We start from the raw sequence: 17,242 nt of genomic DNA, 5'->3' as shown, positions 1-17,242 counted from the left end.
TGGCTCTCGAGCGAGAGATGATGAAGTGAAAACGGATGGACTGATCAGACGCCGATTCGAGCGCGACTAACGAATGCGCCGACGGCTGTCGTTGAAACTTTTGAGATAGCGATAAAACGCGGCGGTATCTCACGCCATGGGTACCGCCATGGGAACAATTTGCTGGGCTCGTGTATATCGCCGTGTTACGAACTCGCTTTATTTAGATTTGATTTCAGTAAAAACTCCCGTCGCGTACGTGACGGCACGTACGTATCGCGTCGCCGGGTCCGCCTCCTTCGTTTGCTTTCGCTTTACGATAGGACGATTTCGCGGCTATCATTTTGCAACGGGTGCCATCGGATGTAGAGGTAAACTTGAAATATCGTGTTACGATGTTACGGTGCGAGAAAATGATGGTAATCGTGTTCGATCGAAGACGCGACTGGATAAAGTAGGGCGTATCTGAAATTTGGGTGGCAGAACAAATAGACAAGAAATGAAAACAATTATAAAATAATATGTGACTTTGTAATTATATATAAAATGAAAAAAAAACAAGTTAAAAAGTAAAAAAGTAAAAAAAGAAAGAAAGAATTGTAACGCGGTTTTATAATCGTATAGGGCGATCAACTTCTATTTGTCAAATCTAGATTTAATTTCGCATCACAATATGACATAATATATGAAATTAAATTATATAATTATAGCTATATAATTTAATATTGCAAAAGGAGTATTTATATATATTTTCAAACTGTCTTCATTGACGATAATATAATGAAAATAATAATTTATCAACACGCGCAACACACAGTTTTCTTTACGCTTCTTCTACAATGCGTTACGAAGCTTTGTAAAAGATTGCACGCGAGATGATTAAGAAATCTTCATACCTCAGGGAAATTTGCTGGCAATGGCATTCGCAATCAAGAAAGCATAAAGCAAACGCACGCGATAAAGTCTTTAAAGCCGAGCCATTGCCATATGACCGTAAAGTCTGTTTATGTTCGTGGAAAGTAATCGATGATGAAAAAGCGCTTCAAACTGCTAATAATATTCATTAAGAAAAATCTGCACGATTTCCCAGGTAGATATGAGAAAAGAGTAAGTCGCGTCCAGATGTCATTCGAAGCGATCTAATGTCACGATTAGCAAATGTCATTATTTCCCGCGTTTATCACAGAGATACGTCGTTAAATACGAAAACGAAGGGACCAGAGGTAGAGAAAGAGGAGGAAAAGACGAGAGAAGAAACGAAAAGAGAATAATATAGAAAGAGAAGGAGACAAGTCAAAGCCTAATATGGCCGCCGCGTTCTCTCTGTATTCCAGTCGTAGACTGGAGAAGCGAGTAAGCCGAGCGAGCGGGAGCGGTTCCAAAGGCAGAGAGCTTACTCAATGCCGGTCATCTCTCGGAATGCGTTGGTACGCGTTATATCTTCGTAGTTTGTATTCCCGTATCGCGCGCGATGGATGGGAAGACCTTTGGCGAGCGCGAGTCCTCAAAGAGAAGAAGACACACGGGGTCGCGCGCTTCGACTCGGCTCGACTCGACTCGACTCGCCGCTCATCTTCGAAACGCGCGTGCGAGAGATGCTGTTTTCGTCTAGCCAGCCGGCGGTGCGGCCATTTTGGGTTTCTCAAGGCGCCACCTAGCACACGCACGGTTCGTTTCCCGTCACCTGATCCGGAGGAAGGTCGTCGTCATCACCTTGGTGGTCGCCGTCGCGGATCGACGGCGACCACCTCTTATATAATGACAATTTTTTTTCTAATTTTAAACTCTCCTCCAGCCTAGTCGAAACGTACCTTTTTATCGTTACCACGATATAGCTCGATAGGACGTCGCTGATAAGAGAAACGACGAACGTCGACCTTCCCCGTTTGTTTCAATCCTCATAGGTAAAGCTCGTATATAGCACGTGGTCGCGATGCTCGAGCACGTGACCACCTAGATTAACCCTGTCACTTGCGAAGTGAGGATAGGCACTTTGAAAATTCACTGAGAGACTGATACTCCGAAAAACACGTCTCGTGAAGAGCACGACGAGTGCAAAGACGACAACGACGACGACGTCGACGATGACGTCGTCGTCGGATTTGCCGGCTGCGAGACGAACCACGGCGGGGTTCCTAGCAGACAGGGAGAGGAATACGAACTAAGGGTTCTATATCCATCCGACGAGCGACGAGGAGCCGGGCCGAGTCGAGCATAGCATAGGGAGCAGAGCAAGGAACACTGGCACCACTCCTGGTAGGGGTAGCCGACGTCCGTCCCGAGTCTTTCCTCATCTGCAAGTCGTATAACCGAGCTAATTATCAAGTTAATATGGCCATTCTGTATGGAACCCCGCGAGAGAGTGGGTGGAAGCGAGATGCTAGCAAGGGGTGGCGCACGGCGTGCGAGCGAGACGGTCGGAGGTACATTGATATTATAAGTTGCTTCAATCGCTGTATTCATTTGTAAACTAACCAGGCTAAATGTATTCACCACCGCGAGCCGGCGCGCCGATAGGCGGAGCCACGGGTACGACGGCGCCCTTCCTTCCTTCCTTCCTTCCTTCCTTCCTTTCATCCATCTACCTTCCTACCCTTACGCCATCGGCGTCGCCGACTATTTTCTCTCGCCGACGTCCTTCTGCTCGTCCTCGATAACCTCGTTCTTCGCGATGCTCACCATCGAGAGCGAATCTTATGGTCACCATTGCGTCAAAGGTTTTAACATTTGCCAACAATTTCAGCGATTGCTTCATTGGAGAACGCTAACATTCCATTTCTTGCAAACTATATATGGCAAACTTTGCGAAATTTAAATTTGATAAAAGATTATTTGTTTCTATTTAGACTTAAAATATCTTAGTCTTGTACTGAAGGTTCTGGTGAAGTATTATTATTGTAGCAAATATGGGGAATAAGACATATAGGGAGGGTGTAAATTTCTTTTTCCTCTTCCCGAAGAGTTTCTCGCGATTCTAGCCTGCGAGATAAGCCGGTATCGTAAGGAAGTCGAAGGACGTTCTCCGGCGCTGCTGCGACATCTGCTTCTCCCGACACGGCTATCCTGAATCTGGCGTCCGCTCCGGCGAAAGCGGAGGCGTACACACTCTGTCATTACGTTTCATGTATTCAGATTTTTTCCTGCGAGAGCGGAGCTAGCGCGGGCGCCGGCGTGTATTATTATTCCGGAGCAACTTTCCGCCCACCTCTTTCGCTTCCCTACCTCTCCTCTTTCTCGACGGCGCGGAATATCGCTATGGTTCGGGCGCTACGACGAAGACGACAACGTCGTCGTCTTACGGTTCGTCTCGAGACCGCGGAAATATGAATGCATAAATGCATAAGTGCTCCCACTACTGTCGTCGCGGCCACCACCATCTGGTCCTCCCGCCTACTTCATTCACGTCGTGATTCCGAATTTCTTTCTTCGAAGACACTTTTTGCCCTTTGACCTATGCGCTCGTCGGAATTTCTCTCGGTTGAATTTCGAGTTCTCGCGCTAGAATGGATTCGTCGACGTAGAAAAATATTGGATGTCGCTTCGTCTCGCGACATGGAACATAGAACCGTGCTATGGAAAAGACGAAGAAATTAAGATATTTTCATATGTCGGAAATAATGTATTTACGTAGGTATATCTCTATTTTTTATTCAAAGTCACTTTAAAACTGTAATTACACGCGTCTGTACACACGAGTTCTTTAACGTTTCTTTTCTCAATAGAAATAATATTATGATAAATACCGGAGCAATTCATGTTCTTCAAAGTATACAGTACGCTTGCACGCTCTCAGATTGTATTTTGGTTGGACGGAGGATACGAGCCTCCCTTTCGAACGAAAAGAGAAGACGGCACCGGTGGTGCCACGAGATTAAAAGACAAATTAGCATAATGTGTGCCTGCGCGCCCCAAGCCGTCCTGCGAAGAATTACGGGGATAGTATGCTCGAGTACTCTTCTAGTATCTCTGCATGCACTGTGGCTCTCATAATAATGAATCAAAATCTTTTTTTTTTTTTTTTTTTTATAAACTACACATACTTTCTCTATTCATCCGAAATTATCGAGAGCGGATAGATACATTTACATCATACTTAAAATGAGAAATATGTGCTAAAACACTTGTTTGTGTCGATTTGAATTTATTTAAGCGTCTTTACAAGAAAGTTTATTTTTGTTTACTCGCAAAAAATTCATTAATCTGCTCTTTTTATTGATTTCAAGACTTTAGTGATTTTGATTACACGGCGATAGAAAACGGTCCCCGACCCGAATACTTTAAACGTGCGAAGCGTAACGCGTCGCTATCACAGCAACGCTGGCGAGTTTTTAATCAGGCATCGTGCTCGTCTCTGTCTGGTCGGCAACCAAAAAGGACCGTCGACCGTCGGTCGACGTAGCGAGAGAGCGGGCAATAGAAAGGGTTGGGGGACGAGCAGGGGACGTTGGCGGCGATGCAAATAGCGCGTTTAATAAAGTGTCGCGCGGCTGCCATTTGAATATTGTAGCATATTCACTTTTCTCATCGAGTCTGCGCGAGGAGGAGACGGAAAGTTGACATAGAGATGACGAAGAGAACGAGAGAGAGAGAGAGAGAGAAAGAGAGGTGGGCGGGAAGCTAAGCAAGGTGGCAAAGAGAAAAGCGTAAGAAAAAGCGGGGAAAGTTGACGGAGAAGAGATCCGCGACTATGGGAGGGCGAAGAGATCACCGTGATGTCTCGCCCGGTTTATATACACACGTGTGTGTGTGTGTGTGTGAACGCATATACATACATACTTACGGTAAACGTGTACAGCGACGGTCGAGCGAGAGGAGAACGGCGAATCGCACCTTCTTCGCTTCATGCATGATTCAGCCGCAGTATCTCATTTCATCTGTGCCGCCTCCTCCGCTAAACTATATCTCCTAATGGTAATGCTATTCCGCGGCACATATCTCTTTATATTACGTGGGCTGCTTGGCTGACTGGTTGGTTCACGGTTTCTTGGCTTGGATATATCTCGACAAAAGTGCTTTCACCATAGCCAACCCTCTCTCTCTTTCTTACTATCCCTCTCGGCTCGATGTTAGCACCCTATCCTCTCGGATCTCGCACAGCGCCTTTCTCCCGCGCGCTTACCACCTTCGGGAAAGATCTACCCTTCTAGGTGCGAGCGGGTGCCCCCGCGGTGTGTACGCGAGTATATATACGTGTGTTTGCACAACGCGTCAGTGTGTAAGCCGGGCGAGCGCGTTCTTCGTGGGCGCTCTTGAGCGCGGAGCACTGGGGAAGAAATAAAGAAAGAAATTGTTAGTTCTCGCTGTTTTAAATTACCATTTATTACTACACATAAACCCGACCTGGGCCGGGAAGTCCTACCAGCGGCCATCTTGTCCCACCCTCGCGAGGGGTTGAGGCGCTCGGGGGTTGAAGGCTCGAGAACACAGTCTATATCATCGTCTTTTGCTCTCCACCCCGGCGTCTTCTCTTTTTGATAGAGACCGGTCCTCTCTCTCTCTCTCTCTTCTCTCTTGGTCTCTAACCGCGATTCTCTTTCTCCTCTTACGAGGTTCGTATATCTCTGTACCGCGCATAGGGTTGAAACCCTCAGTAATGATCATTACCTCCGGCATAGTGACAAGTGAGCCCGGGGAACCGGCTCTACGACTGCAGGAAATGGCCACAGATAACGCTGTCAGGGCCATTTTTATATTATGACGAATGGATCATCTTTCTTCCGTTAACTTGGCCGCGCTAGGGCGCAAAGGACTGCAAAGGGGAACGCGGTTGATAGATTTCGCGCAACTGTTTCACGCTCTTCCAGCAAGTACTTTTTGCTTTCTCGGTGTGCGCGTGTTGTAAGTCGATACTTTTTCAAATTTACATTTTACAAGAAAAATCAAAATTGGATGTTATCATTTTTTTTTAGTTTGAATATAAAAAAGATAATCTTTTATATAACATAGATGATGAGAAGCAGTCAAGGATTGTGTATTAAGATTGCTTTATCATACTTGATACAGCGTAACAGGAAATTAAAAAAGGAAGAAAAAATTCGAGATAAATCCATGGAATGATGTTTCGATAAAGACTTTAGCACGTTCTTGTAAGACTGTCACACATCTAATATCGGTTTTTTCTTGTTAAACCGTACGATTCTCCCTTCTCGTAGCGTTTTCTCCATTTTTTCCCTTTCTTCGTCGCAAGCGAGGATCATAAAGATCTCGACGAAAAAAAGAAAATATCCGACTCGATAATGTTTCGTTCGGATCTCATGGCGCCCCCCGCTGGCGCGATGGCCTTTTTCAGCCCCCTCGTCACGCGGCAATAACGGCACCCGAGCAGTCTTTCATATCGTATCGGGCCAGCTCGTCTATGTGGAAATGCGATCACTTAGAACCGGCCTCGAAGTATAATTCGCCTACGTCTACGTAGATCGGCGTGCCGGTCGGTTGCGTCCGTGTGCGAGAGCCCGAACAGATCGTATATTTTTTATTATTGGTCGATGGAGCCGGTCTCTCCCCGGGGGGGAGAGGGAGGGGGGACAGAATGGCGACGGGTAGGAGGTTTCGATAGCTGACCACTCGACTGGATGTTGATGCTTCCTTCCCTTCTCCGTTCAAGCTCCTCGTGTCCTTCTCTCGTGCTCCCGTTTCCTTCGCCTTGTTGCAAAAGGAAGCCTTTCGAGTTGACATGAACATGTGTGTGTGTGTGTGTGTGTGTGTAATGGTCATGTATATTATTCGTTCCCGCGCGCGTGTGTTTGCGCGAGTGCTCCATTCCATATATATGCGGCACGATGGACCGGCGTATCTCTTAGGTCGAGGTCGTTTTATTGAGTGTGGACGGCGGAGAAGCGATTCTCATGTTTTTACATCGAGGCAATTTTTCCATCTCGCCCCGTTGCCTTCAAGAACACGGACTTTCGACGTTCCGGCCGTCTGGCTATTTCTGCCCTTTCGCGGTTCTCTCGCTCCTTCTCTCCATCTCTTTCGGATCAGTTGGTCTCATCAACCGATATCATTCGTCCTGTACGCGACACGAAATTCGAAGGGACATCTTAAGCCGATGTCTATACGTTTAGATTGCAATCGCAAGTTTGCGAGTGGCTGATGGACGCGGATAGAGAATTAATGTTGCAAAATATTCAGGGTGTACTTGATGTAATTTTGATAGAAAAAAAAAGGAAACATTTTTAAATATAATATATTATCGCGATTGTTACAGTCTTAATAATTATACATGTAATAAGAAATGTATTTGAGAAGTTAAAAAATATCAGAGAATACAGTTGCAATGATTATGACAAAAATTATAATCAACCACATCAAAGACATAAAATATGAATAATTTCGCGCTGACGATAAGTTTACGCCCCCAGCGGTATCTTCAACCGTCCGTTTTCCGAAATCTAATCATTTCGAAAGAGAATAATCCTGCCAACTTTCGAGGATGAGACGGGCTCTGCTCATTTAATTCAATCGTCGAAGCGTGCACCGGCGGGACTATCCGTTATTAACTTTAGCCGCGTAACCACGTAGTATGTAAGAGCCATCGCGGACGTGGTTATTCTAGGATAGCGTTTCTGCAAAAGGGGTTGGTGGTTCACGGACGCGACTCTCTCTCTCTCAACCGAGAGAGTATCCTCCTCGAAGAGGATCGGAGTATCGAAGGTAGTCCGGAGGATTCCTTCGAGAAGGCTCCTTCTCCTCGAGGTAAGCCGCCGGTTGGCTCGCCTCCGCTTTCGGGGGACTGTTCGCCAACGAAGCCCGGGGATTGGTCTAGGACGATGGCTGTCCGTGCTATCTCTCTCTCACTCATCCCTCTTCCCCGTCGTACCTCTCCTTGATTATACGTTGACCTAAGAAAATCAACCACCCACTACTACCGGCACAGTAGCGCCAGCCGCACGTCCTCGGCCTTCGTCCTTCCCCGGCGATGGTGGTTCCCGCCATCCTTTCGACCATCCAGCCGAGAGGAGAGAAGCTTCGAAGCGCGCCGAACAAGCGAACCAGGTGCCCCGATTCCAACCTTCCTCTTCCATCGACGGGGCTGCACCCGCCGCGCGACCAGGAAGAAGGGAGAGGAAGCGAGCGAGGGGTAACTCATCGCTTATGGATACTGATGACTCGCGCAATGAACTCAGACCGCGCTAAGGGTGGTACCGCTCTGCGGTAAACCCGCCGTTCTTCCCTTCTCTTGTCTTCGGCATCCCACATCCCTCTTCTTCGTCGTCGTTGTTCGCCCTCCTTTTTCTATCTTCCTAGTTATTTCTCTCTCTTCGTGTTCTTCTCTCTCTCTCTACTCTCACCACCCGCCTTTCTACTCTCCAACCTGCGATCTTTCAATAACATTTTCCCTTTTTCTCGGCCCAGTTGGGGGAAGATAGCGGAAATTGTGTACCCGTCTTATGTATAGAACATGCGGGAGTTTCATTGCAGCTCGGTGGTCTTGTACGTATTCCGTGGTTCCACGGTAAAAGCGATTGAGTTAATGCGTTTCAAGTGACAAATGGATTCACTCGTATTCTCCGAAATAACATTTAAATGCAGATCGCTAACGGGGTTTAACGGTTAAATTTAGGAAGTGTTTTTGCATATCGTTTAGGAACTATAAATTATTTCACATAGAAAATTATATATATTTCTATATCATTTTTCTCCGTCTTTTTAACGCATTATCTTAAATCTTGCTTAAGAAATAGAACGGAGAATATAGTTTACTTTGTATTTTCATATACGCTTATACGCCTGACATGACTAACATACTTTTACCTTCAAAGTACCTTTGCTTAAACGCCTTGACGCGGCCTCACGTGCGCATTAAACGAGCGCGATATGCGCGGAATATCGCCGAGCTAACGAGGCGTTACAAAGTGAATAGAGTAAGAAACTCCGTCGCGACGTCGTCGGGGAAGTCGCTTTTTTCCACGTATATATATATCGTACTTTTCCTCCGCGTACTTTTCGCACGCGCGCGGCCATTCGTTTCTATTACCTCGCGTTAAGGGAGCGACCGGTCGGTCGGGTTGGTCTCGGCGCCCCAAGGTTAGATTTATTTTCACTCCACTCGGATATTTTTTTATGATCCCGCACGCGCGGGAGATAGACGCTCCTAGAGGGAAAGGATCTCTCGCACGCGTCCGATCCGCAACGGACGAAAGTCTCTCTCCGACACACCCGGCGGAATCATACGCCGGACGTGTATACGCATATCCTATATGCGTGTATGCGTGGCCGGGATCGGTCGTATAATAAACCCATAAACACCCCCGTGTTGTGCGTTGAGAAAAAGAACCGTCCGCGGGGCGAAAGACACAGACGAGAAGGTCCAACCCTCCCGGAGTAATACATAAAATGCCGTGCACACGCGGCGATACACATCGATCGTGGAATCATTTTCAGGAGCGCCAAGCGCCTCATTATCTCGGTAATTCCTATTCGCTTCGCGAGGTGTCCTTATTACATTTACTTTATCCCACTTCAAAAGATGCGAAGGAAAATAGAACGAAACTTGATCAGACGAACTGATCGAGCCACAAAAATCATTAGCTTCGATGCCGTCAATTTTTTGCAAATTAAAGTTTTTATGTCTTGAGAAGTAGTTTCGCACGAATTCAGAAATTAAAATTCTATAGGTTTAGGCGATAAAACATTCCCGATAAGAGGGATCCGATCAGGTGTGTCGTACATCGGTAATGTCGACGAAGACGACCTTGCGAGTGCACGTTGCAGCGTGCATGTACGGTATGCAACACCGTGAGACTTCCTTCGGTGAAAGAGAGACGCGGGAAGGTGAGGAAAAGACAAAAGAAAAAGTCGCAGGTGCGGGAGCGTAAACGGGAGAGCGAGAGGCAAGAGAGAGAGAGAGAGAGGAGAGAATTCCTAAGCACCCGGAGCGCAATGCTTACCCGCGGTAACGTTTAAACGTTGCCATAAGTAAGTAGCGAAGACCTTACCGCGCATCAAGGAAACAAACAGCTGGCGCGCGCAATATGAATTAAACATGCTGATTAATAATTAACAAGTTGCCGGCTCTTTGCACGCGCATACCGGTATAGAGACGGTGGGTGTTCTCTTTCTGTCCTTCTTGCGATTTCGTTCTCTGCATGCGAGCATCTCGCTCAATTTAAATTTACGTACGACATTCCAGAGATGATGTGATTACTTTCGAGATATTAAACATCGGACGTTGTGAGTAAAAAGCGCAACTTGACAATGATTATCCCTCTCGCTTTTATATAGCGGTTTTTTGGTGATAGGTATATTTTTCGAAAGATAATCTTTTTTTTAGTCCGTACGTATTATCATTCGGTTAACGAATAATGTCGATTTTTGGAATTTTCTTGCAATTTAATTTAAAGTCGTCGATCAAATTTGCCGAATGAAATTGACGCTCGCTTTCGCCTTTGATGCCCGATGGTAGTTTCGCTTACTTCTTTCTTCACTGTTACCTGTAGTTTGTGCTAAGAAACAAAGTTGCGGTAACGAAAACTAGATTTAAAGTTTCGCGAATTAACGACGCGAAAGAGATGCGTTCGATCGTATTTATATCTCGGCGAAGAGGATTCTGTGGCAATGGTACCTACCGCTTTGTAGAAATCCGATCAATTCTGTCTGTAAAACGGGGAAAGAGTCTCGAAGAAGAAAAGGAGGAGGCCGAGTCGACTCGCGTTCGCCTCTTCATGTTTATTAATGTCCCGTACGTCCGTCTACCGATTCGCCGTTTCACTCTCGTTCCTCTCTCGCGAGATAATGATACTGACCTACGCCAGCTGTCGCGTAACTGTGGATTTAAATGACTTAACAACACCGCGGATAAACGCCGCCAGCCATCCGAGCAGCGCGCTCTTGACACATTGGACTGCATACATTACTGTAAACGTCGACGCGATCGAAGGGAAGAGATTGAGAGGCGGGTGAACTGCCTGCATTCGGGCAGAAACACGTGATACTGTCGAAGGGTTCGTATAGAGTTGAGCGCAATTCGGGTGAAAAGAAATTTAAGCACGCAAAAAGTTCAACAAAGAAACCTGCTCGCGCTTTCAAATATTTTTGCTGCATAGGTATAACTTTGTATGTCAAAGTAGAGTTTATTTCTGAAGTTAAACATATTGTAATAATAAGTACAATTTATAATAATGAAATAAAATCGAATGCAGGTTTATGTAATCGAATCGCTTAAATCTGAAAAATCGTTAGTATGTTTGCAATTTTGTACGGGACATTGCGCGTCAAACTGTTCGCAGAATCTGTCCCAGAAATATCGCGCAGAAAGATCTGAAACCTTGCGTATCTCTTTGTTGGCGACGGTTCTGACCTGAACCGGAAAGATTTGCGATAAAACTTCCGGCAACCCCTCTCGCAGACTCATTAATATCTTGTATTGAGACGAGAAACCGCATAATTGTCGCTCACACCCTGAACAGTTTCAACATTGTACAACGACGAGTAGGGTGACGAGTCCAGGAAGTATGCTCATAATTGCATGAAAAGAGGGAGAAAGGGGGGAGGGGTGGAGCGGGGAGGGACAGGAGGCGGATGGAGAAGCGAGGCAACGAACGACACGAGAGCCGTAACGCCGTTGTTGTATGGATTAATTAGCGATAAGGCTTCTAATGAGCGGCAGGTGAGCGAATCAGCGGGCGAACGATTAAGTAAGCCGCGTTTCGTATCACGGTAGTTCACTCTGTTTGATGCGTGAGTTATGATGGTGTATATAGTACGACGAGGAATAAGGATCTGATCTTCAAGCTTCGACACATCTTTTTACGCGGATAATAAGATATTTTATTCATTTTTATATACATTGAAATCTCTCTTTCGACTCTCGTGTCGCATATACTTGAAAGAACAGTATTCTTCTGATATCGCGATGTCTGAAATATCAAATTGGCCATTATAATGGAAATTTAATTAATAATATTATTATTTTCATAAATATTTCATAAGTGGAGAAGTACAAGTACACTGATAATATATAGATAATCTCGTTCCGGTTCAGATATGTGCTTAAACACGATGTGCAAAAATACCACGACTTCTATTGGGTTAAGTTTCTCTCGACCGTAATAATATTCACATGCCGATGCTCTCTTCTCGTTTACATGAAATTAGTCGGCGCTAATAGTCGAGCAAAGACGTTCTCTCGATTGTCGCGACGGGTCGGGTATTTGTTGCCGATATATCTCGACGAAATTATGCAGTTACTTTGGCGCAACGTGACATTACAAGAGAGACGACAGACGAAAAAAAAAAAAGAAAATAAATAAATAATGGCCGGCGTCGGTGACAGAGCGGATGACGGTGTACGCGCTTATGGCGAACAGCGATCGTCGAGGAGAGAGACACCTTAAGAGGTGTTCGGGGAGTCACGTCCTGTGAATTGTGGGCCACGTGACAGAGGCGTGATCGAGGTGCGACGCGATGGAACAATGCCATCGGAGCTCTTCGAGGAGGAATGTCGGTACGCCGCGCCCATCTTTTCACGAGCTCTGCCTCGCTGCGACGCGACGCGACGACAAACGTCGTTTGACAATCGGCCCGATCGCGACACTCGGCCGCGGACTCGTGGTGCCTTAAATCGATCTGACTTCAAAGTTTTACCGTTTCCCGCATCCTTGACGAAGCCGGCGCTTAACGGGACCAAAAACTTCCACGCGTTGAACTTCCAGCGTTCGCGACGAATTCGAGACCTATCGTCGCTCTTGTCGTCGTTATTTACGTTTCGCACAAACACGATACTCGATCGATCGAAGAGTAGACTCTAACTATGTCAATATGAGTGATAAAAAATGCTAAAGAGCCAATCGCGAGATAAAGACGCGAGTGAGAGATGTCTACATAATTTTAGATATTATAGTTTAATAATCATTTTAAACCAATAACTAATACCTTAAAATTATTTAAGAGTCTTTTACTCTAGCGATTGGCTTGTTAGTCTTTTTATCACTCATACTACTATAGCAAGAATCGCGTTTTACGATGGACCTTTTTATAGGTATATAAAAAAAATATAATCGACTATTGCGATATATTAAAATAAGAAACGAAGATTAATTTTTATTTTTTTTCTTAAATATATAATCTATAATGAAGTTTTAAAAAACATTTTTTGGGGAAATATTTAATGTATAAGGTTGCTCTCGTGCCAATCGGATATTATTGGTACAATAAAATCAGCCTATGTAAATCGCAGACCGTGCACCTTTACGGCGTCGTTGGCCTCTAACGGGATCGAGAATTTCCACGGGAAGCCTGATGATTGGCCGTAGTCAAAATGCTTGATTTACACCGTGGAGGCGTAAATAGACTTTTATAACTGGTACGCATTTGCCACGCCGCGTTCTCGCAGACCTTTTCTTAATGAAGCTGTTAATAGCCGGCACTCGATTCCCACGAAACGAGAGCTGTCTTCCCACAGAGAATCTGTGTTCGCCCTTGCACGATTTTATTTTCAAGTCTTCTTACATTTAATTAAATACAAAGTAAAAACCGCAATCGTCTCTCTTCTTCTCTTCGCATTAACACATGTACGTATTTTTATATTAAAACTTAATATAAATAAATAGCTATGTTATTAACTTTATATTTATTATCAATTTTTTTGAAATATCTTTCTACAGAATTAGTGTTTCCACTTAACATGATACTGAACATACGCTATTTCACCTTAAATACAAAAGGCGTGAGAAGATATATAACTGCGAGGAACAGAGTTATTTTCTTCACTCTTTTTCTCGCGCGTCGTAATCGAAAATTACTGCGGTGCGCCAAATTCACCGTCCGCCAAAGAACGATCCGTTCGCTAATGCCTCTCTCTTAATGAAGCCATCCATCCTCGGCGTGCAGGTAGCCCGGCGTACAGCTGTCGATCGATGGTCCGTTTTCCACGGCCATAATGGACCGTGGCCGATCACCACGGGCGACGTAAAGCGAACGTAAGGCCGCCGGTATAAAGTAAGTAGGTAGGTACCGTCGTGCGTGTCACGCGCGTTATAAGAATGCGATAAGACGCGTGACACGCCATCGCGTCCCGCTTGCAGACAATACGAAATCCGTCGTCGGCGTTCCGTTCCATTCCGAGAGACATCGCCGCGCCATTGTGTCGGTCTGATGCTCGATGATACCATACTTGAAGAAGAGCCTCGGGCCGGTCTGTCTTGTGACCTTATTCCACTAAAACATATGCGACGTGCATGTCAAATGAGCGTCTATCGCATCGCGCTCTCTTCGTTCGAGAGTTATTTGACGTTCCGATTTTTAGCGAATCGACAATACCGCCAATTCTTTATATATTCCGATTAAAAACGTCTTCTCATGTAGCTGAATCATTTTTGATCATAGGCGCGAGCTCTTGTAGCATCATTCATCGATTGTTCTTCACGGTTATAGGGACCATTGTGTAATATCGCTATAACAGATAAAGTACGAGTTTATGACTGATTGTGAGATTACGTTGAACACAAATTATATTCTCAAGAGAACAATCCTACACACGTCACACGTCCTACGCAACTAGAGACGTGTTAATCATTAATTTTTTTTTTTTTTTTTCAAGAATGACTAACTGCCGCAGATGTTGTCGAGGATGATCTTTTTAAGCCGGAAACGAATTTAAAACTGGTTTCTTTATAGTTATATTTCTTATTCATCCCGTATCAAAGATACAAAGATCCCTTCATCTTCTCACATATCCGAAACAACCGATGACGTCTCGTCAGGCATCGGGACAATAAAGATTATCTCGATGGTCGAGGGTGTAAGAATGGGTGTTACCTCGTTACACGGTACCCCGTTGTACCTACTTTACACAGTCGCTCGCACGTTCCCTCATATAAAACCCATACAAACACACACACACACGAGCATATATACGGTCTTATTATCGCACCGGTGCAATTAAAGAAGGAAGCCTAGAAATTAGCGGGTGGCGGACGTAGGTAAGTATAGAGTCCGTCGTGGTACGAGCCAGTGGCACCAACCACGAGAACCAAGGGGGATGGTTCGTTGAATCTACGAGGAAAGAGAGAGAGAGAGAGAGAAGGAAGCGAGATTGCGGGAGAGAGAGAGAGGGAGAGCGAAGCTCCTGAATATGCATGGGCCAAACGGAACGGGACGAGGACGAGATAAGGGCCGACTTATTTTTCCTGCCTTTCATTTTGTACCATCCTTATTTTATTTTGGCGCTAACTGCTACCGCTACCCGCTACGCCACCGGAGATGGCCCCCGTTTCTTCCTCCCCTCCTCCCCTCCCCTGGTCCCGTACGCAAAGCCGTCTTGCAACTTGAAATTCTCTCATCGTTACTCGATATCGCGTACCTCTTTATCTAAAGAGCCGAAGGCGGTCGCCGCGATGGCGCGATGAATTTTTGACACTTAATTGTTCGTCGCTACTCGCGTGAGAGAGAAATCTGCACGAGCAAAAAAGAGAAGCTTAATTATCGTAATTTATCGATATTATTTATCGCGATCTTAAATCTTTTAAAAACTTTCCGAAGTATTCCGAATATTGATCTTGAACGTTGCGGTATCGATTACTTGGTTTTCGTAAAAACTATTAATGTTCTTGAAGCGTGGATAATGAATTACCAAACATATTGGAACAAATCAAGAAAGATATATGAGATGAGCATTTATGAGTGAAAAATATTCCCCAATTATAAAAATGGACAATAAACGCGTGTAAAAATATATCGGAATTATAAAATTATTTCTCAATGGGACGATTAAATCCGTGGAATTCCGCAGCTCGTTAAAAGAGATTGCTTTCTTGTGACTTTATGGGTGTTTCCCTGAAACACCAGCAGCATTCTGAACAATTATTCCCGGTGAGTTTCAGGGGCGGGCTAAAACACTAATGGGACATTAAATAAAAATATTCATTGGTGGCCGAAACGCTCGGGTATCCTACGGTTTAGTGTTTTATGGAGCTTAATTGTCGGAGAAACAGGGCGTTACGTCGAGATATTTATTTTATAACTCATTTATTAAAGGGCGATGTGTGTGTGTGTATGTATGTATGTGTGTAGGTTTCTTTGCTCTTTTCGTATTGAAAATTCAATTATCTTTATAATATTGGTTCTAATTTGTTAAATGTTATATTAAGTAATTGAATCATTTAATTCTACTTATATAAAAAAAGATGAAAATTGCGTATATTAAAGTAAAATGTTATAAGATGTACAGATTTTTTTTCGATGATTCAGTGTCTTTCGATAAATTCATAATATTCTATATTATGCATACACCGTGCAACATTTTTACATACCACAATACGTCAAGGAATTTATTGACATCTGCTACGTCGCATCAACTTTCGACTTATGCAAAAATTTAATTGTACACAGGATAGTCGTCGAAATAGAACCGCGTGCTTCGAAAGGTCAAGCAGGTTGGCGGAAGAGGCTTCTGTGACGTTTTCGAAAATCGTTCGAATTAGTATGCATCTTGCCGTATCGCGCTTTACGGACTGCGTGTTGCGTTCCAAGTCTTCCTTTTTCAAAGGAAAATAAAGACAGAATTACGAACGGAAACCGGGCACGACTGTTTGCTGACATTTCGCACCCGGCCATCCGGTATATAGGGACCCGAAAAAATCGTTAAAGTTATTCGACATTCCCATATGGACAGACTAATTTGCGATTACAATTACGATTGTGTATTGTGCGATATACTCCTACCCGCCTACTCTCTCACTTACGCCTAACTGCAACGTAATTGACGTATGATAGGGGTCGAATAATCGATCAGATATGTCTGATGTAACTGAGTAATCGGCACCAAATAATATTCGCGTGGATAATTTCGGGTTGTTTGCAACATTACTTACAGAGCCTAGAGACTTTTGCATAATGCATTCGAAGATGCGGGAAGTCGCAATTGTAAGACGCGAGCGATGGAATAAATTCTCGAATTATACTCGGTTTGCAGCAGCAAATGCTATTGTATACCTGCGTCATCATATACCGGTCCACCTGCTCGTTTACTTACGGCATTCGATAATCCCTCAAGAGAATAGTTGGTATAAAGGCGCTTCGGATATCAGATAATGTTAGATTTTATTGTTGGAGTGCACGTTGCATTCGCGCGCGATTAGCGGGTGCAATAGTCTCGAATGCACAATTGCGAATGCACATGCTCTTCTGCTCTCACCTGCTTCGATGATTTAATGCAATAGTGCTGCAAATAGATTATTTAGCGATGAAATTTCATCTTAAAGTTAAATAAAATTATATATAATATAATACTGTATAATAATCGTTTTCGCACAAGATATAACAT

General features: G+C 44.5%; 1 protein-coding gene and 2 long non-coding RNA genes across 10 annotated transcripts in view; 1 reads left to right on the top strand and 2 right to left on the bottom strand.

Moving 5' to 3' along the window:
* The window catches only part of LOC114931754 (uncharacterized), a 75,651-nt gene extending 73,437 nt beyond the window's left edge, over positions 1–2,214 (bottom strand). Inside the window, exon 1 of the long non-coding RNA XR_003819751.2 lies at positions 1,791–2,214. This is a non-coding gene — a long non-coding RNA (uncharacterized LOC114931754). The remainder of the gene's footprint in view (positions 1–1,790) is intronic.
* LOC114931747 (uncharacterized) overlaps positions 1–17,242 on the top strand; it is a 205,643-nt gene that overhangs the window by 85,513 nt on the left and 102,888 nt on the right. The window lies entirely within an intron of this gene.
* LOC114931714 (uncharacterized) overlaps positions 13,531–17,242 on the bottom strand; it is a 112,293-nt gene continuing 108,581 nt past the window's right edge. For 4 of the 8 annotated variants that reach the window (XR_003819738.1, XR_003819737.1, XR_014924735.1 and 1 more), the window contains one exon: positions 13,531–14,371. Coding sequence is in view for 1 of the 8 variants with exons in the window: in XM_029303883.2 (XP_029159716.1) it covers positions 14,347–14,371 (25 nt within the window). In the remaining 7 variants the exon portion in view is untranslated. Of the gene's footprint in view, positions 17,141–17,242 lie in introns of all 8 variants that reach the window. The other 4 variants (XR_014924734.1, XR_003819725.2, XR_003819732.2 and 1 more) reach the window with 2 other exon arrangements.

This window comes from Nylanderia fulva, unplaced genomic scaffold, assembly GCF_048542155.1.
Source record: "Nylanderia fulva isolate GAGA-0341 unplaced genomic scaffold, ASM4854215v1 Scaffold23, whole genome shotgun sequence".
Lineage (NCBI taxonomy): Eukaryota > Metazoa > Arthropoda > Insecta > Hymenoptera > Formicidae > Nylanderia > Nylanderia fulva.
This window is presented reverse-complemented; position numbering and strand designations above follow the sequence as displayed.